A 24,524-nucleotide genomic window follows, 5' to 3' on the forward strand; every position below is an offset into this window, starting at 1 on the left:
GTAAAGAGATCACATCAGTAAAGGATGATCATCATCTCCCTGGAACAAAGAAGCATGACCATAACTGCCAAAACCTTTGTGAAAACCTATTGCTCTCTTGGACTTCCACACACACTTATTTTATGGAAACAGGGTGTTTACACCTGCTAAGAGTAAAGTCTAACTGGCTTCCTAGCACTTCACCTGGTATAGTGGAAGAAAGGCATCTGGATGGAGCTGTAAGTAAGACTATGAACCCCTAATTTATAATGCCTCTCATGCAGGGGTCTTATTCCGCAATTTAAACACACAGGCTTCCACCACAATCACTGTCCATTGGGTTGACTGCTTATCATGTAAACATATTGCCGGAAACCTCCTTGTTGTCCACCGTAATTGGGACTATACTATCGACACCTGATTTTTACAGTAATGGCAGCAACAGGACCAATAAAATGGTCTTGCGCTTTTGGCCCATTTGCCAGCAGGAAGTAACTCTTCCGACGCATCACGTGATTTGATGATCTTCATGATCATGCTTCTTAGACTCTGAATTCACCTCTCTCAAGCCAGTGTCAGGTTGTGTGCTTTGGTTTACAGTTAATCATGATGTATTTCCAAAACGAATCTACTACTTTAAAAGACTTGTTAATTGTAATGTAATTCGTGCAGAAAAGATTAAGCAGAAGGTTACTCATCATCATTGTGTCTTGATTACAAGCTTGCGTTTCAATTGACTGTCATCGGTTCTTTTGAAACCTCTGGTCTCCACCTCTTTAAAAGGGGGGTTTAAACTAGTGTTCATGTGAACCTGTTTCTCCACCAAGCACTTGTTGACTGCCTAACTGTACACCAGATTCTGAATGATTATCTTTCCAAGTCTCAGCCTGCTGTCTTGAACATTATTATGTTATCGACCCTTGGAACAAACTTTCTGTAGCTGCTCTGTCTGATCTAAATTTTGCCCACTGTGCCAAACAGAATTATTTGACCAATTCTACTAAATTACATTATATATACTATATATATATATATATATATATATATATATATATATATCCTTGTCTAACCACATCCACAACTTCTCTGTCTGCTGCCAACACTACCCATTGTCAACAACCCCCACTGCCGTATGAGTGGCCTATCATTGGGACCCTGGGTGAGTATTTTTCATTACATAAAGAATATGTTGAGTGGTCAAACTGGGGATACACAGCAAACTAACCTGTAAAGCTGAGGAACATAGAGTTGTTGCAGTGTGTCTGGTTTTCTGGAAGCCTTCATTCAGGCTACCCAGGGCCCAGCACCATCAGTAAGGATGTCTGTCTTGGGCTGTGTGCAACCTGACACCCTGCTTCTCTAGGTGCTGCTGGGCACTGCTTCAGAGGCTGATATGTCTCTTCTCTCCCAGAGCCAGGAGTACTTGCCTGATCACCACTTCTCTGGTGCATGGTTTGGCGCTGCAGCAACATGGCTGTCGTGATAGAGTAGAATCCTTGTCAATGCCTGCAATTCTCCTGCAGAGAATCCATACCAGGAGCAGGAGGCAGTGCGATGTGGCACCTTCTCAGCTCTACTCCAGATTGCGGACAGCCCCGTGAGGCTAACCAACCAACCTGCTCAGCATCAGGCTCAGTGCTCTTGAAGTAGGGTCTCAGGGAAAAAATAATTAGCTCACCCTTTCCTAGAGAATACCGGCCCAATGCTGACTAGTACATGGGCGAAAATGCTTTCAATCAGCACCGGGTGCCAATTCTTTTGTTGTTTGGCATAATTGCACTTGTAATGGCACAAGTGTGCACTTTAACTGGTGCTTCCATTGTAAATTATTACATGATGAGAACTGCCCTGGAGACAAGGGGCAAAATTACTTAAAACTAAATTAAGGGATGTTTGATAGCTGCCCAGCCAATCACGCAAAGTAAGTTAAGTGTAATGCTTGTGATGGTCTGAATGGTGAGGGTTTATTCAGGCCAATCCTGTTCTCATTCAGGGGGTTGTTTTGAACAGTTCGCTGTGTTTTATTAGGAGTTTTTATTACAAGGAGTTTTGATTACAACTTTCCAATTGGACTTTGAGAAAGAATAAGAAAAAAATTGTATTTGACATGGTAAATGAATGACTTTTGGGGAGTCTTATTTTTTTTTAGACCTTTGTCTATTATACAAATCTATTAAAAAATTGTGTATGGAGTCCATTCAGCGCACTGGACACCATACAGCGGGTAAAATAAGTATTGAACACATCAACATTTTTCTCAGTAGATATATTTGTAATGGGACTATTGTGATTACATTTTCACCAAATGTCAGCAACAACCCATGCAATCCACATATGCAAAGAAATAAATCCATAGATGTCCATAAATTAAGTTATGTGAAATAGTGTGAAATGACACAGGGAAAAAGTATTGGACACATGAAGAAAGGGAGATGCAAAAAGGCATGGAAAGCCAAGACACCAGCTGAAATCTATCAGTAATTAGAAATCAATCCTGCCCCTTGTCAGTGCAAATCAATATAAGATGGTTCAGTCCCAACTGATGGCCTATAAAAAGGTGTCTCATTACCAAGGTGTCACACAAGAAATATCTCATGATGGATAAAAGCAAAGAGCTCTCTCAAGACTTTCGCAACCTTATTGTTGCAAAATATACTGATGGCATTGGTTAGAGAAGGATTTCTAAACTCCTGAATATTCCAGTGAGCACTGTTGGGGCCATAATCGGAAGTGGAAAGAACATAATTTCACCATAAACCAGCCAGGACCAAGTGCTCCTCGCAAGATTTCTAACAGAGTAGTGAAAATAATTATCAGAGGAGTTGTCCAAGAACAAAGGACCACTTGTGGAGAGCTTCAGAAAGACCTGGAATTAGCAGGTACACTTGTTTCAAAGAAAACAGTAAGTAATGCACTCAACCGCCATGGCCTGTATGCACGCTCACCACGCAAGACTCCATTGCTGAAGAAAAAGCATGTTGAAGCTCGATTAAAGTTTGCTGCACAACATTTAGACAAGTCTGTGAAATACTGGGAGAATATAGTCTGATCAGATGAGACCAATATTGAACTGTTTGGATGCCATAATACACACCATGTTTGGAGGAGAAATGGCACTGCACATCACCGCAAAAACACCATACTTACAGTGAAGTTTGGAAGTGGGAACATCATGGTGTGGAGCTGTTTTTCAGCATACGGTACTGGCATACTTCATGTGATTGAAGGAAGGATGAATGGAAAAATGTACCGAGACATTCTTGATAATGCAATGCATGCGACTAGTTTCTCCATACAGGAGGAGTCTTGAAGCTGTCATTACCAACAAAGGCTTTTGTACGAAGTATTAAATAAATTTCAGTAAGCGTGTTCAATACTTTTTCCCTGTTTCATTTCACATTATTACACATAACTTAGTTTATGGACATCTATGGTTTGATTTCTTTGCATGGGTTGTTGCTGACATTTGGTGAACATTTAATTACAATAGCCCCATTACAAATATATTTACTGAGAAAAATGTTGATGTGTTCAATACTTATTTTACCCGCTGTATGCATCTGAAACGGCTCTGTTAATCGTAAACAGGGAAACACCAGAGAATGCCTGTCCCAGGCTGCTGTGGTTCATCTCTGGGCTGAGACTAAGCAGCCAGGGAAGTCAACAAATGCACAGGATGGAAGAGAGGTCTGTGCACCCCCGTCCGGAGAAAGAAAAATCCATAACTGCCATCTACACCCCCACTAACACACACATTCAGGAGAGCATCACAGTACACAGCTTCTGTAACACTGGGCACACAGTGCCAATCAGGAGAGCGCTGCAGCTCACAGCCCCTAACACCCTTATTAGGGTGGCATCACAGATTACATAACACCAGAGATACATTCTCTCATTCAGGAGTGAACCACAGCTTCCTGCTTCCATAACACCAGACGCACAACCAAATTAGGAGAGTCCTGCAACTATACAATCGTTAATAACTGCAATTCACTACTTGGACATTCCAAATGCAGTTGCCACAGTAGCTGTGTGTGGCAGTAATTAAAGGGAAATAGGTTATACAAATGTAGATTAATGAACATGAAACTGATTTAAACAGCATGGAAGGGGGAGGAAGAGAGATTGCGGGCAGTGGGAAAGAGATGGGAAGAGAGGGAGATATGGCAGGAAGAGGGGAGAGAGCGAGAAATGGAAAGGAAGAGGGGTAGAGAGGCGGTAAGGATACTGCCTTTGAACCTCTATATATCCCTGCCGCCTATACCTTCTAATATCCTTCCTATAAACCTCTAAGGATGACGCTAATTTGCGTACGCAGTCATCCAGTAAATAAAGACTCCAGACTTAGAACATGTGGTTCCAAAGCACAAAGTATTATTCAAGTAAAAGTACAGCAGTTACACGCTATGATCCTCATATAATCTTAGCGCAAAGAGATTATACAGACCCAAGTACAATTATACATACGCAGTGCTCTCTGGTCCAGATGTTAGGCATCAGCAAGAAACCCCTCATCAATCAGCATTCAGCACAAAGACTAGGAACCCAGGGTCAGAGCACACATATTTATACCCCCCAGAAATAAACAACACAGTAGAGAAGTTTGTTGCTAATACCATTGGTCCTAACGGAGAGGGCATATGTTACAAGGCATTTAACAGGTTGATTCAAATAGACACAACCCAGCCTCTAACAACTGGGGGTCTCTGGTTTCCTGCCTCATGCAACATCCTGACAGTTGTTCATATAATGTACATTTTGTTGCTTGAAGTCTCTGCGGTCCATAAGTTGAGAATGCATGATGCGATCTCCACACCGATGGTACCGGAATACTGTTGAAAGGGTACGCATCAGTACAATACCAATCACGGCTTACTTATCATGTATAAAACCTTAGTTACCAAATAATCTTTATTTCACAGAATGAACAAACTTAAATCTTATACTTTAAAGCTTATTAAACCTTTTATGTGAATATGTAATGTGTAAGTATGCGGGGTGTGATGTAAAGACGCTAGTTAACTTGGGGCAGATGCGTGCGCATGAAGCTAATAAACAGCGTTTTCATACAGGATCTTATGCATTCGCTAATATGCGATTAGTTAACAGCGCAATTGTGCGTATTAATGTGTGTATGAGAAATGGTGCACTTAAATCTCACTTAAACTAAGTGAACACCTAGCAGTGTGGAATGCTGAGCCTTATAGTTCCACACGCCCCCGTCTCTCAGCAGCCCCCACCCTTCCCAGGCTCAAAAGTACAGTCCTTTGTTCTCCCAGGTTCTTGTGTAAATGCAGATTAGCACAGCTACAAGACCCAAACCTCAGATAGCACTTTTGGCTTTGAAGGTATTTTATTGTAGGAAGTCTGCTAATGTAAGGTGCTACAAACGACCCTCTTGCTGTATTCGAGCAGGGCCACCTGGAGTGAGAGCAGACGTTATGTCCAGGAAGCTTGTCTACACAGGCTAGTTGTCACGTGGCCATTTGCTCTGTTTAGCTAATGCAATCCAATTTTGACATACTGTACAGCCATTTCTGAAATATATCCTTTAGGGGAATTATAATAATATACACATTATCCAGAGCACGCAAACTACGTAAAGTCATGAAATGGGCTTTTGATGAATCGCCGTAACTTATGGCGATGGTCACAGATGCAATCGCATGATGCTAATAGTAATATCGCCACATGTACTAAAGTGTAAGTTTATCTAAAATGGCGCTTAGGCGGCCATTCGCAAAATGGCGTATTGCGATCTCATTTCCAAGATGGCGTCTTGCGGCCAGTCGCAAGATGGCGTCGCTGCAATTCAATTTTAAACTGATCTTGTCTCAGCCAATAATCCAGCTTCAACAGTCCACCCTTTGATAGCGAACAACATGCTATCACAATCTGATTTTAACATATAATTCAGACTTACATTTATATACTATTTAGTGTTATTATGGGATGGCACAAGGTGGTTCTTAATCCATCAATAATGTGTCTCTGAGTGGGGACATAAAACTACTATTATACGCATACCGCGGATCTTGGAAGATCATGTGAAAGGTGTGGGGATACACCAGTCCTATAAAGGCAGTCTTGAAGGGGAATTGAGACTTTACATTATCTGAGGTGTTTTTAAAAATAACATTTCAATAATACATTCTATGCATGTCTAAATATAATACATTAAATGATGGTATTTCCTAGTTCAGGGTTGTAATGCAGTTCTGTATTTACCTTGGTATTCATACTGACCACCATCATAATTTCGTTCTTTCATTTTACTCTATTTTTACATTTTCCACACTTCAACACAATAGGAACACACCGGACACATATGCCAATTATTATGATGACAATCAGTATAAGGATTAAGAATTTGCCTATACTGGCGATCATTTCCTGGACCCATTCCCCTAGACCTGAGAACCATTTCACTGGGTTCAGCCATGAAACCCATCCTTCTATCTTCTCCCTTACTTCAGCCACTGAAGCGTTATGGTTCTTACGAAACACCCATTTTTGCTGCAGAATTTCATCCATCTTCCGGTCTATCACCTCCATGGGGTCGCTGGTATCATTGGTGACATAGGTGCAACATTTTACTCCAAATTGGGTGGCCAACGTTATGCAATACCCTCCAGTAACAGCAGTTAAATAATTTAACACTAGCCTGTGTTGCACCAGTTCTTTCTTGTACACTTGCAATTCTCTCCCTGTATACCTGAATGTGTCATCGTACATCTCGGTGATATTATCTATCAATTTAGCAAGTTCCTGAATATATCTAAAGTTTAATGTACCCCGAGCGATCCTGGTGGGATCCAATGCGACTAAAACTTGAAAGCCAGTTGTCTCACTAATTAACTGAGTGGCTTTGTGCAAGTCACCAGGTATCATATTTCGTTTGCCTCTGTGTTCATATTGTGTGTGAAGATATGGTGACGGTGTGTTTTTATGTATACCAAGCATTTCAACATGTGTGAGGGTCATAACTTCTGGGACTACTCTTCCCAGGTAACACAAACCTTCGGAACTCGGGGAGAGCCACTTATACGCTTTTCTTCCACATATAAAATATACATTATCAGGGAGAACATAAGGAATGGTATGCGTCATTATCATCATTAAGCACATTTCCCTTGCAAACAATCCTATTTCTGGGTCTTCCATCTGGTACATGCAAGTTTCTGGCTGTATTATTTTAGCACAATAACCATCTGGCACCTTACCAATAATTTCTTTGGTGGAACTCAATGTATACCGATACCTAAAATGTTTCCCACCAGATTTAATTGAGCGTAACAGATCATGGTTTATGGGCTCATTATCAGCTCTTTGTGAGAAGTTCATCGTCTGATTATTCCCCGTCACTTCCCAACTCCCGGGTTTATTAGAGTTGGTTATGTTTAAACACAAAAGTGATCTATGTACTTGGAATTGATATAGTTTGAAATGAGGTGGTTTGGATGAGAGAAATTTTCCATCCAATGTTTTCCCTTTTTGTAATTCTAAAATTTCCGTGATATTCAGCGTTAATGGCACCAACCCTACATTATACTGTCCCTGTGGCATATGTGAACACACCCAGCAATCAGTTTAATTTAACACTTTGCCTACCATGCTCTGATAATCCTCTAAAGGATACCCACCCCAGTACGGGTTATATTTAGTTGGCATCGTTGGATACAGTTCTCATCAACTAGGGACCCACAAAGCTCAAAAATACAGGAATCTTCAGACGATAAACCTCCACACCTTCCCCGAGTATCCGGAATGACAGCTCTCTTAACAATAACTGACCAATCTTAAGTACTAAGATTGGTCAGACACTCCCCTGATTGGCATTGCACTCCTCCTGACTCCACTCCATCAGCACTGCCATCAGCTCCCATTTCCTCAATCGGTCTCCCATCACAGAAACTGGATATTCCCGAACCGACCAGGGTGGTGAACACTCTAAAAGAGGATATGAAAATTAACACAGCAGGCCCGTCCATTGTCACAACAAGACCTGCAAATTTCTCTTAGTTCAGGTATCTCACTACAACCTTTTCAATCCTCCCAGACCAAGCTTACGAGAGACAGGTCCACGCTATCAGCCTTGTCTCCGACTTGTTTCTCCACCAGTTGATTGACCTTTTTGCAGTGAGTGGAATGGACCCAGGTATCTCTCTCAGCCACCTTCAAAGATGTAGTACTTGTCAGCAGCACCTGGTACGTATCTTCCCACCGATCAGTCAAACAACCTGAATGCAAGAAATTTCTGATCATAACATATTCTCCTGGTTCAACATCATGACAGTTAGTTTCAGGCATATCATGGGACAACAATTTCAGTTTCTGCTGCTGTTGCTTTAACTGCTTACTCATTGATATAAGATACTTTACAGTTACCTTGTTGTTACCCTTCAAGTCTTCCTGTGGACTTATAATCAAATGAGGTTGTCTACCGAACAGTATTTCAAATGGGGACAGATTTAGAGGGGGTCTAGGAGTGGTGCTTATGCTATGTAGGACCAAAGGTAACGCTTCTGGCCATCCTAGTCCAGTCTCTGCCATGATTTTACTTAACTTATTTTTAATAGTCCCGTTCATCCTCTCTACCTTGGCACTGGCCTGCGGTCGGTAGGGGGTGTGAAGTCTTCTATTAATACCCATCAGCTTACACATATTTTGAAAAACATCAACTGCGAAATGAGTACCCCTGTCACTCTCAGTGATTTTAGGGATACCGTACCTGCATACAAATTCCTGAACTATTTTCTTGGCAGTAAATGCAGCAGTATTAGTGGCCGCTGGGTAGGCCTCAACCCAATTAGAAAATACATCAGTGCACACTAATACATACTTAAGATTCCTGCAGGGTGGTAATTGGATGAAATCAATTTATATCACCTGGAAAGGTCCATCAGTCGGTGGAATGTGGGATGGTTCGGTAGGGATCGCTTTCCCTATGTTCTTCCTCAAGCAGGTCAGACAGGACATTGCTATTTTTTCTGCTTGTGAAGAAAAACCTGGTGCGCACCAGTATGCTCTCACCAACTTGCACATACCTTGTTTTCCCAGATGAGTCAGACCGTGTGCTGCATCAGCCAGGCTGGGGTAATATGCCTTGGGGGCTTCTGGTTTACCTTGTCCGTCCCTCCAGAGCCCGGAGGACTCTTGCCCACATCCCTTGGACTTCCAAATGGACTTTTCCTGAATTGAACACAAATTTTGCATCTCAATTAATTACAGAATATCAATTGTTTGGAAAGACATAATTTAATTTTTTCAGTGGGAGAAAACATTTTTAACCCTGCTGCCCATTTTGCAGCTTCATCAGCTCTGTTGTTGCCCAGTGACACCGGATCATCCTCACATGTATGGGCTTTACATTTAATTACTGCCACCGCTTTGGTCAGTTGGATTGCTTCTAAAAGATGTTTTATGTGTCCGGAATGTGCAACTGGTGTGCCTGCTGCTGTCATAAAATTTCTTAGACGCCATAGAGCCCCAAAATCGTGCACAACCCCGAACGCGTACCTCGAGTCAGTGTAAATGTTAGCAGATTTGCCTGCTGCCAGTTCACACGCTCTAGTTAGTGCTACTAACTCTGCCACCTGGGCTGAGTGAGGAGGACCAAGAAGTTTAGCTTCTATGATGTCTGTGTCATTTACAACAGCATAACCTGTACATAATTCACCTGTGTCTGTTTGTCTATGACAACTCCCATCCGTATAAAAAGTAACATCCACATTCTCTAAAGGTGTGTCGTGTATGTCAGGTCTAGCAGTAAAGGTCTGATTCAGATATTCCATACAATCGTGCGTATCATTATGTCCGCTGAACTCACCTCCCGCCAGCATCTCGCCTCCTTCCACCCTTTGTACATCATGTTGTACATATGGTAAATACGTTGCTGGATTCAGCGTGCTGCAACGTTTAACAGTGATGTTTGCGGGTGCGATTAGAGCTAGTTCCCATTTGGTAAACCTAGCCGAACAGACGTGTCTGGTTTGAGCTGAGTTCAACAGAGCAGATACAGCATGGAGAGTGTAGACAATCATATCATGACCCAATACTACGTCCTCACTTTTACTCACCAATAAAGCGGTAGCTGCTACACTTCTCAAACAAGTGGGGAGTGATCTTGCCACAGTGTCCAATTGGGCACTGTAGTATGCTACGGGCCTACTGGCATCACCATGTTTTTATGTAAGGACACTTGCAGCACAACCATCGGCTTCCATACAATACAAATCAAAAGGTTTTTTCATAATCAGGTATTCCCAATGCAGGAGCTTTTGTCAGACTATCCTTAAGATTAAGAAAAGCCTGCTCTGTTTCCTCTGTGTGTATGACACGATCGGGCTTTGAGGAAGAGACTAATTCCTGTAAAGGCAAGGCCAAAATAGAAAAACCTGGGATCCACATTCTATAGTATCCACACATTCCCAAGAAGGTACGAATTTGCTGTTGATTCTGCGACAGTGTCATGTTCTGTATGGCCTGGATTCTATCATTTGTAAGATGTCGTAACCCCTGGGTAAGGCAGTGCCAAATATTTTACTCTGGATTGGCACGGCTGTAGTTTGTCCTTAGCCACCTTGTGTCCTGTATGCGAGAGATGAAGCAACAAAAGTTTTGTATCATTCAAACATGACATAAAAGAGTCAGAACATAGCAATAAATCGTCCACATATTGAATTAGAACAGATCCATTGGCAGGTTGAAAAGTTTGTAAACAGTCGTGCAATGCCTGGGAGAAGATACTGGGGCTGTCTATGAAACCTTGGGGTAACCGTGTCCATGTGTATTGTACACCTCTGTATGTAAATGCGAATAGATACTGACAGTCAGGGTGGAGAGGCACAGAGAAGAAAGCAGAACAGAGGTCAATGACAGTGAAATGGGTTGCATTTGGTGGGATCTGCATCAGGATGACAGCTGGATTTGGCACTACAGGGAATTGGCTCTCTACTACCTTATTAACACCTCTAAGGTCTTGGACCAGCCTATAACCTTTCCCACCACTCTTCTTCACTGGGAAGATGGGACTGTTGGCTACACTAGCTGTACGAACTAAAATTCCCTGTTGCAATAATCGCTCAATTATTGGAAAAAACCCTAATTCTACCTCCTGTTTTAGTGGGTACTGGGGAATTTTTGGAGCTTGCCTACCGCTTTTTACATTTACCATTACAGGGTTTACGTTTGCCATTAATCCAGTGTCCTGTCCATCCTTAGTCCAAAGGGAATCTGGAATTTGGGACAACATTTCATCTATCTGAGATGGATTTTCATTTAAACTTGTAGAGTGATACATTATCCTTTGGGGAGTGTCCAACACTTTCTCTGGGATGTCTAAAAATACACCATCAGGGGTGCAATATATAACACATCCCATCTTACATAACAAGTCTCTACCCAGCTGGTTAGTAGGAGTCGCAGCAGCCAGAAGGAAAGAATGCCTGGTATGCAATGGCCCAGTAGTAACCTCTGTGGACTTTGTTAAAGGGTAATGTTCCACTACCTGTTACACCCATTGTTGGTACTGTCTCGTTGGTCACTTGTAAATTAACGGGAGATTTTATCACTGACCTGGTTGCCCCTGTGTCTACAAGAAAAGGATATTCAGTACCAGCTACATCAACCATCATGACCGGTTCTTCCCTAGTACTTCCCATTAACCTGACTATCTGTAGACTACAGGTATTACCTGACCCCTAGCGTTGGCTACCATTCTCCAATAACGCATTTACGGCCACAATTGGAGCTGGTGCCTGCTGGACATTTGCTGGTCTCTGTGCATATCCCTTATGGGGATGTTCAGGTCTTCCCTGATTTGGGGTTCCTACTCTTTTTACTGTACAGTTTCTACTTGAAGTGTCCTGTTTGTTTACAATTAAAACATGTTCGTGGATCGGGTGAAGACACGTGTTGTTGTGAGGTTTGAGCAGAGGGTAAAGGTGGTGGATATGGGTAAGGATAGGGAGGGTAAGGGTATTGTGGGGGATAGGAGGTTTGTGAGTTGTATGGGACCTGTGGTTGTATAGGGTTTGTGGAATAGAGCTGTGTTTGTTGTTGCATGGGGTTAGTGAGGGCATATAACTGTTCAGGTGTAAGTGTGTGTGCAGATGTGAGTGTGTCTGTTGGCTGTGATGTTACTGTCATTCCCTCCAGAGCTTGTATACTGACAGCCATTTGTTTTTCGCTCTGGGTCTCTCTCTTCTTTGAGATGTTTTTATCATGTTCTATGGCAGATTCTGTGAGGGTATCTATTGTGACTCCCCTCCAGCCAGGTAGTGAGGTCTGAACCCGAGTCTTTAAATTCTCTTTCAGACCGTCCATGAGTACCATGACTATCATTCCCCTGTGGTGAGTGCTATCTTTAATATCTTCTAACCCAGTGTACTGGGTGATAGCCTGCAGAGCCCGGTCGCAATAATCTTCTGCAGATGCACTCTCCTTTTGCTTAATGGTGAAAATTTTGTTCCAGTTAACTACTACCGGAAAATATATACCCAATTGAGTTACAATGCGGGAAATGTTACCTTGGTCTACTTGGTCTGTTAAGAGAACGTCACCATCCAATACACAATCCGTGATAAATTTTTCACGTCGGTATTGCGTGGTAGACAGGCCCTTAACACCACTCGCCAATCTTTATTAGTTGGCTCATAAGAACTACCCAAATTTCTCAAAAATCTTTGACATTTCTCTCTCAGCAGCCCCCACCCTTCCCAGGCTCAAAAGTACAGTCCTTTGTTCTCCCAGGTTCTTGTGTAAATGCAAATTAGCACAGCTACAAGACCCAAACCTCAGATAACACTCTTGGCTTTGAAGGTATTTTATTGTAGGAAGCCTGCTAATGTAAGGTGCTACAAACGACCCTCTTGCTGTATTCGAGCAGGGCCACCTGGAGTGAGAGCAGACGTTATGTACAGGAAACTACGTAAAGTCATGAAATGGGCTTTTGATGAATCGCCGTAACTTATGGCGATGGTCACAGATGCAATCGCATGATGCTAATAGTAATATCGCCACATGTACTAAAGTGTGAGTTTATCTAAAATGGCGCTTAGGCGGCCATTCGCAAAATGGCGTCTTGCGATCTCATTTCCAAGATGGCGTCTTGCGGCCAGTCGCAAGATGGTGTCGCTGCAATTCAATTTTAAACTGATCTTGTCTCAGCCAATAATCCAGCTTCGACAGAGGAATAGGGGAAGAGAGAGACAGGTAACAAGAAGAGGGGAAATTGGGCAGACAGAGAGATTGGGGAAGAGGGGGACAGAGGGAGAGGTGGAAAGGTGTAAGAAGAGAGAGGAAAAAAAAATCTCTGCAACACCAGAAACAATAAATAGCGACCCAGCGAATTTATTGTTCCAAAATACTAGTATGGTATATGCAATTTAACAAACACAAGATTTACATATCTTTTTTTAAATAAAAGACTCCCTGAAATGTCCTTATACTCCACGGGTTAGGTATGGGATGCCAGCGCTCAGGATCCTGACGGTCAGAATCCCGACGCCGGCATCCCGACAGGTTTAAGATACCGACACTTGCCGGTCAGTATCCTAACCCTCCCCCTCTCCCTAACTCTAACCCTCCCTCCCCGCTGCCTAACCCTAACCTTCCCCTCCCCGCACCCTAAACCTAACCCTGCTCCCTTAGTGCCTAACCCTCCCCCTAGCGCCTAATCCTAACCCCAGTACTTACCGTCGGGATGCTGGCTCCGGGAATCTGGCAGGTTTCGGGATTTTGGTGCCACCATTCTAAGCACGGCATCCCGACTGTTGGGATTTTGACCGGATCCCATACAACACGTCATTATAAAATAATATTTTTTCTTTCTAATGGAGTCTAATGGAGGTTTTAATTAAGTTTTCAAAATGTGTATGTTTTCACTTTTTTGCATATTTAGTGTAATTGGGGTCCTGTCTGCCATCCTGTTTTAGAGGAAACAAGCCCAGATTGTCTAGGGCTGGAGTTTGTTAAAAATATTACGGGTACATGCCTACCATTTTTAATTATTTATTATATAGCAGGGTACAGGGATTTCCATCAAAATAGTAAGAAATTGACTCATATGCGATTCAATATTATACTGAGCAATAAGATTGTAGTAGTGGTACTACAAACCAAACATTGTATTGCTGTGAACAGTACTGTGTGACTCACCATCTGTCACTTTAAAGATTGCTACTTTAATACATAGTTTCCTTCTCCCATACAATGTAGTTCATTGAATCTGAATATTTTTTAAATGCTTTACAGACTAGGTGGCCTATGTGCTAATAATCACAATCAGTATCGCTGAGTTTTTTTATTTTTTAACTAAATGATTCCCACTACATATTACTACAGTAACATTACTACATACTACCGTGTTTCCCCGATAATAAGACACTGTCTTATTTTTTTTTTTGGTTCCAAAAAACACCATAGGGCTTATTTTCGGGGTAGGTCTTATTTTAACTAACATTGACAGCAGTGCCCCTTATGCAGGCCCCCCTGTAGCAGTGCCCCTTATGCAGGCCCCCCCTGTAGCAGTGCCCCTTATGCAGCCTCCCTTGTGTATCAGTGCCCCTTATGCAGGCCCACCCCCCTGTAGCAGTGCCCCTTATGCAGCCTCCCTTGTGTAGCAGTGCCCCTTATGCAGGCCCCCCCCCCGTAGCAGTGTCCTTTATGCAGGCCCCCTTATTGCAGTGCAAGTACGGTACTTACCTGAGTCACCGCCGTCCGGGATGTCCCTCTCACTTGACGCACGCTGACTGGATCTAATATGATCCAGCAGGCGCGGCCGCACAGGATCCTCAGCGCGCGGGTGACGTCATGACGTCACCTGCGCACTGCATGACTGGGAACGCTGGTCTCTGCAGCGTTCCCAGCTCAAAAAGAAAAAAAGGTAGGTCTTATTTTCGGGGTAGGGCTTATTTTAGACCGGGCTACAAAAGTAAGGGTAGGGCTTATTTTCAGGGTAGGTCTTATTATCGGGGAAACACGGTACTACAGTGATAAACACTGTCCCTGCGGATACCATCCCGGCCACATCAGAGTAGTCTTTCACTTTTCCCGAAAGACTCCTCCTAAGTTTCTGACACTTTGATCTCTATTTTAAGTTTTTTTTTTTTTTAATAAAGTTTATTGAGTTTTATTGAATGAATTACATTAAGATAGGAAAGGTAACCTACACCTCCTAAGGTGAAAGGTAAGATAGAGAGAATGTATCTCAAATAACAAACAACAGTAAAGTAAACATCACTTCGCCCATAATCATTTTCAGAAATGATGTCGTTAATAGAGTTTACATTGAACAGCCTCTTTTCTTTTAAATCATTCTAAAATATTGTAGTAAAATATCAGAATGAAAAAAGGACATCTATTGCAATTAACTGAAGAATTATCCAATAAGAAGTAACAGATTATTTATAATAAGTGACTGAAATAAAGAAACAAGACAAGACAGGGGGAAGGGATGAACACAAAGGGTGAAGACATACGTTTGGGGGAAGAAAGAATGAAGGAATTCTAGTGAAGAGTAATTGTCTAACTCGTCTTTTGGATTAGAATCAAACTTGACACATATATATATATATATATATATATATATCCATACATGCATATGCATATACATACATAAATACATACACAAACACGTCTACACATAGATATCAATAACAGGTATCGAAAAGCCAAATAAAATAGGAGGACCTAGGAGATAAAGTGAGATTTTATTTATTTATGTCATAGATGAAATACGCCTAAGGAGGTACCAGTCAGTATTTTCAAAAAGCTTCATAATGTGAGCCTGAGAAGATTTTTCTAGAGTGTTAATAAAAGGCTCCCATTTTTGATAGAATTTATCTACTCCTGTATTAATGTCAGGAATAGTTGAGCGACGATCATAATATAATATTTCTAGCATTTTAATTTTAACTTCAGAAAGGGATGGCGAAAATCTCTTAATCCAATGAGTGAGAATTACCTTCTTTGCTATAGTTAGGAGAGTCACTACTAACCGAAGTTTAGCTGTTTTTTCCGAACCTAAATTTCAACATTTAAAATGACCACAAAGACAAGCTAATGGATTGGGGGTTAGATGAAGAGAAAGCATATTATTTAAGTATTGCATTACTTTGCACCAAAAATTTTTTATTTTTCTACACCCCCATATGCAATGAAAGAATGTGGCATTGGATATCTCACATTTCGGGCATATTCCCTGTTCTGAGTCTGTCATATGCTTCCGCTGGGCTGGGGAAATATAGGCCCTATGAATCGTGCGTATATGTACCTCCTGAAGGTAGGCAGATTGTAAATAGTTGAGAGTAGAGTCAAAATGACTAAGAATATCTGGTATTTCAATTTTTGAGGGAATATCTGTTTTCCACTTATCAAATAGGGAAGTCCGAGAGACCGTGGAATTATCACTTATCAAATGATTATATAGCATATTAATCTTATAGGTAATTGTAGATGCCTGTTTTATGAGTGTATGGAGTATGTTAGAGTTCGTTCCCTCTAATGTGTTATTGCGAATAGTAGATATATAATTCCTGGTCTGAAGATACATATAGAAGTGTTGCCTCGGTAACTGGTATAATTGCTGCAACTTATCAAAAGTTAGGAGTAGTCCTCCAGGATCAAATACTTTTGAAGCAGTTGTCAAACCTTTTTCTTTCCATCGACGATAAGTATAATTTGTTATAGATGGAGGGAAAGCTGGGTTTCCCCATAGGGGTACAAAGGGAGTGTAGCAAGGGTTACTATGAAGTTTACGATTAACTGAAGTCCATGTATAGTATGTGTCTCTAAAAATAACATTAGTTAGGATAGCTAGAGGGATATCAGTTGGTTTAGTGTGAAGTAGGGCACTGGGTGAAAAAGGAGCAAACAAGGCCAAATCTAAAAGATGATCAGTGTAAGAATTTGTTTTCAATAGCCAGTCAATGATACTCTATTTTAACAGTTATTCCAATTGTAGCTCATGCTAAGCATACCACAAGTGGATGCCACTATGCATGTGTCCTTCGCAATTTACTTATCAATGTCCATTTACCTTGTAGTTTGGTCAAGATCTCCCAGAAGTAAGTGCACTGGACTTGGAATTACTTGTGTCAGACCTTCCTCAATTACCTGAAGTTGAAACCTTATCTGGGCCACGTAAGAGGCGAGAACAGCGAAAAGACACAACTCGAGAGCCAAAAAAGGACAAAAAGACACGCACTAGGGTAGAATTACTGAAAGATGAAGAAGCAATACGTCAGGAGATGCAGGAGGAACAAATATACCAGCCTGATGCAAGGGGAGAAGAAGAGAGCATTATAGAAATTGGGAGTAAAAGAAGAGAGCTTCAGGAAATGGTAAGAAAAATAGAGCGTCTCAAAGAAGAGGAAAGACAAACTGAGCTTCAACAGGAATCTGAGAGAGAGAGAGAGAGGACAGAGAGAGCAAAAAGTAAAAAAAAGCGCCAACAGGAGATCGATAGAGAAATGGAGCGTATGAAAAAAGCTGTAGGAGAGCTGAAACATCTCCAAAGTTCAGGGGCTAAAAAAGAGGTCTTACTCAAAAAACAACGACAAATTGAATACCTCAAGACATTAGAAAAGGAAAGCCAACGCCAGTGGGAGGCTGAAAGATTAAAGCTGCGCATTAGTGAAATCAAAAGGGAAAGGGAGCGCCTGCAAGAACGTGATAGATTCAGACAGCGGCTCAGAGAAGCTGAACAGGAGCTTGAACGTCTAAAAGAGTCTTTGGAGGTAGAGAAAAGAAGAAGAGAAACAGAAAGATTGAGCCCAGAAAAAGAGGGTAAGAAAAGGAAAGATATAAAGACTGATGTATTCAGTAACATGCTTTTAGTTAAAACATAAGAATTTCTAAATAGCTATACCAATAAAATAAATAATTTTTACTATCTCAGCGCCAGATGACAAAGAGTAGGCTTGCCTGCATGAAGCACATTTTTCAGCTGAACTTTTGTACAAAATGTGTGTCAATTACTGTCAGGGTCCTCAGTAAGTATCCCTGGCTGTGTTTGCAGGCAGACTATGGCCAGAATGCTGTAATTTGAATACCTAGATAATAACACACTTTCTTCTGCCACTACCTGTGATACTTAAAGGGGCCACAGGTTCCCTCACTCTAACACAATGGCACAGGCCCGGCGACATAATTCCCATTCAGTTAATCGGTCGCCCCCTGCTTCTAGCAATTAAAAATAGACATAGCTTAGCCCTAGCAGTCTAATAATCTCTTCAAAGACCGGGTTTTGGAGCATATACGAAATAGACTAATAAAGAATACTTTATTTACAAAAAGAGTACAATGCTTAGTTATAGAAATGTTACAAAGAAAAAAGGTACATACATGTATTGCAATTTAAAATAAAAAGGGAAACATACAGAATTAACATGCAGCTAAGTCCGTGCTGTGCTGGGGGCATAGCAAAAGTCATGGAACATTTCCGCAATCAGATTGAACCCCAGAGTTTGAACCCAGAGCAAAAGCTGCTCATGCATTTTATCAGCAGAACATCACACCTAGAATGATGTTGTTAAAGTCTCGGCTGTCTGGTTGAATAGTTAATTAGTTCTGGGACCCTCCTCGAACTGCTTCAGTCACATTGTCACAGTGCGCCAGACACCAGCTACCACTTACCGGGTCCGGCAGCACTGATATCTGCGGCGGGCAGCAGGTGGGGTCCCCGGTGCCTGCTGCCGTGACGTCCGCTCCGGGTCCCCCTCATGCCGGCTGGAAGTGCAGGTGGCCGCGGCTCTCCTAGGAGCGCGTGCACCGTCCTGCAAAGAAATTTAAAGGGACAGCTGCGCCAAACGCGAAGTCACGTTTGGCGCGAGAGTTGAACTTCCTCTGTAAGAGGAAGTCTCTGGCACCAGACAGGTGCCAGAGTATAGGCTCCGTACCATACTCCAGCGTTCCTAGTACATACCTGTTATCCTGATCTTGACCTTGGCTTGTTGTGACTCCGAATTCGTCTGACCCCTTGTACTACTCCTGGTATCTGGTTCTGACCTCGGCTGCTCCCTGTGACCCGTTTACGTCTGCTCCCTGGTACCGTGTTGTCTGTTTGATTTTGACCCGGCCTGTTTATTCTTCTGCACCTCATCCATAGTCCACCAGTACCTGTATGGGGGAACCTAACCTGAGTGTCGTGACCTGTGTGTCGAACGCAGCCAAGTCCATACCTTCTTGCGAGGGTCCCTGGTGAATACCGCCGGCACATTAGACTCCGCACCTCAGGCATAGGTCTAGCCAATTCCCTAAATACGGGCCGCATCCACAATCCATCCGAGAGTGGCGACACACATTTAGCTTAAAATAAAATGATTCTTCTTAACTCCCCCGGTGGAATGATTACTTAAGATATGCGGTGTTCATATTAATCTCTGCTAGTTTATCTACAATATGACTGTATATATGACGCTGTGTGATGTGGTATTGTTGAGATACTTCATAGTTATTATACGTCTGAGTGATTTCAAAATCTGACCTGTGTCTATTTCAGATATATCTCTGATTTTGTACTATCCCAGCTATCATTAGCATATCCAATAAACCATGTGAAATGTGATGTTTCTTTAATATGGTGTAGACACATCTGTGTGAGGCTGAATAAAGCAGTGGTTGATTATCTTCCACTGTGCTGGCTTCCTCTGGCTGCAGATCGACAAAGGCTGTGTGTGTCCTAATCTCCTGTGAGGTAATCACATTGTCTGCTGCCAAAGTTACCCTAGCTAAAGGTACAGGTGAATTGGACATACTGGTTCCAGGATGTCTTCTGAGATGCATTCTAATGACCTATACCAATCTCTTCTTCTCAGTGGAATTAACATTCCAATGACAAACCTTCCATGGGCTAATAAATGCCTTCCTGTACTATAATTCTCTAACTATTAATTAACAAAACTAGCATCAGGGTCGGATTAAGCCTTCGGGGGGCCAAGGGCACTTAAGACAGGGAGGTCCTCTCCCTCTTGTCAGCGATGCCCCACTGGCTGTGCCCATTGTGTGTGTGCCTGCTCCTCCTCCTGCACCTCCGTGAGGCAGCAACAGCAGCACTAGTCCTACCTGCCCTCCGGCAGACGCTAGAGAACCTCCTCTCAGGCAGTGCAGGGACTGATTCTGCTTATCTCCAGCCTTTGCCACCAGCCAGGGCTGGCTCCAGGCACACTCCTTGTGTGCAGCCACACAGGGGCGTCGAGGTCGAGCTGAAGAAGTTCCCCACCCTCCACCCACCTGCTACCATAATTATTATATGCACAGGGGGAGGGTGCAGTGAGGGAAGGGGCGGAGTAGGAGCATGGAACAGTACTGGGTGCCAAGACCCCTAGCACCGGCCCTGCTGACAACAGTAGCTCTCCCAGCAGCAATGCGGCAGCTGTTACCTCGCTGCAGTTGGGAGTGCTGCTGGTGGTGGCGTGGCCTGGCGAAAAGCAGAATCGTCCCCGGACAGCAGCGCCAGAGCTGGGTTGGAGCGATGTCTGGCAACACAGACCTTGGGGCCACCACACTCATTTTTCTTGCCCCCACCCCATCCCTCTGCATTTGGTACAGGCCGGTTGGCTTGAGTCTTTTCTTACCTCTGCAACGGTGAATCTCTAAAGAAATGGATCATCCCTGGACAGACAATAACTTCAGACTGTGGGCCTGATTCAGACTTGGGAATAGAGTGAGATATCTCTCGCAACTGATCATCTTGGTGAAACCATGCTGCACTGCAGGTGGGGCATATTTAAAATGTGCAGAGAGATTTAGTTTGGGAGGGAGGTGTCCAAACTGACATCTAAATTGTAGAGTAATAATAAAGCTGTGCAGTATTTGTGGGCTACATGTAAAAGCAGCCAGTATTTACCCCACATGCAAAAAAAAATTATGTATTTACACCCCTTGCATTGCAACATGGTTTGTCCAGGTACACAGTTAAGTGCTATCTCTCTCTCTATTCCCAACTCTGAATCAGGCCCTGTATTCACTATTCATGTAGGCAATTGCATCGCCAGGAAGATGCCTGTTTAAGTAGGAATATAACCAATGTCATCATCATACAACAGAGGTAATATGTTTTTTTAATTGGTGTCCTAATGAAGATTATTGTGCCACAGTCCCTTCCCCCCTGTATCTCTTCAGCTGTCTCATCTTACCATGTCTCTCGAGCAGCCTCAGCCCCCCTTGAGTCTCTCTAGGAGCCTCAGCTCCTCCCCTGTGTTTCTCCATAGCCTCAGTATCCCCCATCTCTCCATTGCCTCAGATCCTCCCCTGTGTCTTCATGACATCACATCCACTGCTCCAAAAAAACTACTTTATTGAGCCGGCCGGGAGATTCAAGTTAAGGGCCGCCACGGTTCTTCCTATTACTGCAGCGGCGTGGACCCCACAATCACCACACACTGGCACAGGTGACAGAGTGACTGGGGTCCCTTGGAATCTCGGGGCCCTTGTACAGGGGCGTAGAGAGGGAGAAGAAGGTACTAATTACCCAAGCCCGGGCTTGTTGGATGGGCCCGGCAGGGGGACCCGGATCCGACGCTACCCCCCTCTCTCTTACCTGTCAGCAGCCCAGCACACTCTACTGTGTGCTGTGCTGCAGTGGGAAACCAGGGAGACTGCCGCTGCAGCAGCAGTCTAATCTGCCTGTGGGGGGGAGCCATCACACTGATCGCACCACCCCTGGATTTATGCCGGGTTAGAGGCTCACAGCATCCCCCTGGGGGTAATGCATGCTAACCTACTGATTCCATGTAAGCTTCGGAATCAATGGATTTTCTCAGCACGTTAACCCCCCGCTGGTGCCTTTCGCAAGAGTTTTTCTCGCAGCTTCTGAAGCTGCAAGGAAAAGTCCACCTCAGTAGTTAAATGCGGGGGGTCCGGTAAACCACGCTTATTGAATTTCCCGGCATGGTAAATTCACCCCTATGAACAACATATTTATTATTATAGACACAGCGCTAGAGATGGGAAAACAGGTCAGACAAAAGAAATGCTGACCTGAACACAAAAAGGTGGGCCATCCTCTTGATAAAGCTTGCAATCTAGTCAGCATACTGCAGAACTTTGACAAGAGAAGTGAGTGCAGCAAGTCAGACAGGAGATTGGGGAAGCAGCAAGTATGTAAAAGTGTAAGTAGTATAGGTTAGAGGGCCTTATCTGCTGAACACAGATCCCTGATGGTCGGGAATCTGCGCAGGCTGACCTGTACTGTGCATGTGCAGTACGGGTCCTTCGTGCTCGCATGCAAAACAGCAGTGATTGTCAGTCTGCTGCCATTTGTGGGCGGGAAGGGGCAGCGACGGCCTCAAGTTCCCGAAACAGAGGCGTGTCACCAGTGTTGGGGGATATGGAAGAGGCCAGGATCTCCGTCTTATGACGGTGATTTCATGGCCTCTTTGTTGTATTTGCAGCAGCTGGCTTGCGTGACCCCATGGGTAACTTAACCGCCCAATGTTATCGCAGATTATATGATGCTGCATCCTTGGACGTAGCACGGATAAGTAATGCATGCAGGAGGCATGACCCCTCTTGCTGCATTACCATAATTGAAAGGACGGATTTGCAAAGCTGCTTGCATGTAGCTTTGCAATTCCGTCCTGTGCTGAATCAGGCCCAGAGTACAGTAGGCTCTAGAAAGAGGTATGCTTTCAGAACACTTTTAAAGAATTGAAAGTTTGGGGAGAGCCTGATCAGGTGTGGTGGGAAATTCCAAAGGTTGGTAATGGCACAAGAGAAATCTTGTAGATTAGAGTGAGAGGTGGTTTATCAGGGAGGAGGTGAGGTGCAAGTTAGGGGCAGATCTGCGACGGTGTTAAGTAGAGTATGTTGAGATGATGTGGGCGGTATTGTTGAGGACTTTGTAGGTGTAGGGGAGGCTGGACAGTTTTAATTGTACTCTGTAGGGTATGGGGAGAACAGTGTTGAGGCATATGTGGCCTGCAGAGAAAGGAAGAGGAGTATTACTGCAGCATTTTAGACAGATTGAAACTAAGACAGATGATAGATGGGAGTGCCAGATAGGAGGTGGTTGCACACAAGTCACAGATCAGTTTGTGCTGCAACAAAAACCACAGGCAATTCACTTAGGTGGTTCCTTTACTCTGCTCCTTTCAATTAGTTTTTATTCGGTCACAAATAATGTATAATCTTTCTACAAGCCTCATCACTAATCAGAATAACAGAACATTTCTCTTTCATCCAATCTGGGAAACGCTACTAGACTTTGGGGCAGTAGATGGCGCTGTTATAGGAGCAGGTACATCTTTCAAACTAGTTTTTTCTCATAATTTTTAGTGTTGTGCCCAAGGAGTGGGCACCATCATAGATGTGGCTACAGAAGCAGCCTTGGTGAGTTTTTTGTTTTTAATTTAATTCTTATTATTCCTTATTTTAGCTTGTGCAACCAGGTCTATCATTATCCCTATGCCAGGAGCCTGGCATACTGAACGAAGGTAAGCGGGGCGGCGGGCATGGACAGCCGCGGAGGGAGGGTTAGGTTAGGGGCTCCCGGGGGGCTTTGGGGTAAGGCACCCCCCGGGAGGGTTAGGGTTAGGCTAGGGGAAGGGGGGGTTAGGGTTAGGCACCCCCCGGGGGGGCAGGTTAGGGTTAGGCACCCCCTGGGAGGGTTAGGTGTAGGCTGCAGGGGATGGGGGGGTTAGGTTTAGGCACTTACGGAAGGGTTAGGCACTAAGAGGGTATGTTAGGGTTAGGCACAGCTAAGGGAGGGTTAGGTGGGGGGGAGAGATGGTAAGTTATACTTACCTTAATTACCTGTCGGGATCTTCTCTGTTGCCGGTCTTCCGGCGTCAGGATTTGAACCATACCGGTCTCTCAGGGTTTTGGTGTCCAGGTGCATCTGGGCACCTCACACTATGTAAAGTTACCCTGGACTAGGGGTGGCTAATCGGCAGTCCCAATCGGTACGGGATCGCCACGTCTATTTAATACAGACAATTATTGTGAAAATGTATTGATCTTTCTCGCAGTCAATATTATTTTACGCATGCGTGGTTATTGCAGCTGTTAAACACGCATGCAAAGTAAAAACAAAACCCAGTGATTGCTCAGTACACGCTGTGGAACAGAAAAGTTTATCACTTCTGCAGCATTGCGATTTTTGGTTTGATTCTATCAATACATCGCCGCAAAATCACCATGCTTTGGGAGATGAGCAGGACCTACAGAGACCAGATGAAGGGTCTGTCTCTATGGCCAGACGTGGAGGCAAAGCTTTCCTATGCAGCACCATGTCTGCCCAAGAACACTTCTTTGAGGTTTTCCTGGACAAAAAAGCCATCAAAGATTCCCCGTCTTCCTTCCTCAGCCTTCTGTTGTGCTGCATAGGTGGTGCTTTTTGTTATCAATTTGTTTGCTGCTTCTTGACTGATAGTTCTTGGGTGTGCTCTATTTTTACATGCTGAGCATAGGCTTGTATGTTATTTTGCTCTCTCGGAGACAATAATTGAGTTTATCTGAGAGGAAGATAGTTTTATCCTGTGCCAGGCTGGTAGGCAACTCTCATTATAGCTGATTCTGTTCTACAGAGTTTTGGTTTATTT

At 43.5% G+C, this 24,524-nt stretch overlaps 1 protein-coding gene across 1 annotated transcript in view; it reads left to right on the forward strand.

The window, feature by feature from the left end:
* REC8 (REC8 meiotic recombination protein) overlaps positions 1-24,524 on the forward strand; it is a 115,318-nt gene that overhangs the window by 42,828 nt on the left and 47,966 nt on the right. The window contains exon 9 of the mRNA XM_088470254.1: positions 17,028-17,769. Within this exon, the coding sequence (XP_088326380.1) occupies positions 17,028-17,769 (742 nt within the window). The remainder of the gene's footprint in view (positions 1-17,027; positions 17,770-24,524) is intronic.

This window comes from Taudactylus pleione, unplaced genomic scaffold (genome assembly GCF_031769625.1).
Source record: "Taudactylus pleione unplaced genomic scaffold, aTauple2 ptg000095l, whole genome shotgun sequence".
Taxonomy (NCBI): Eukaryota; Metazoa; Chordata; class Amphibia; order Anura; family Myobatrachidae; genus Taudactylus; species Taudactylus pleione.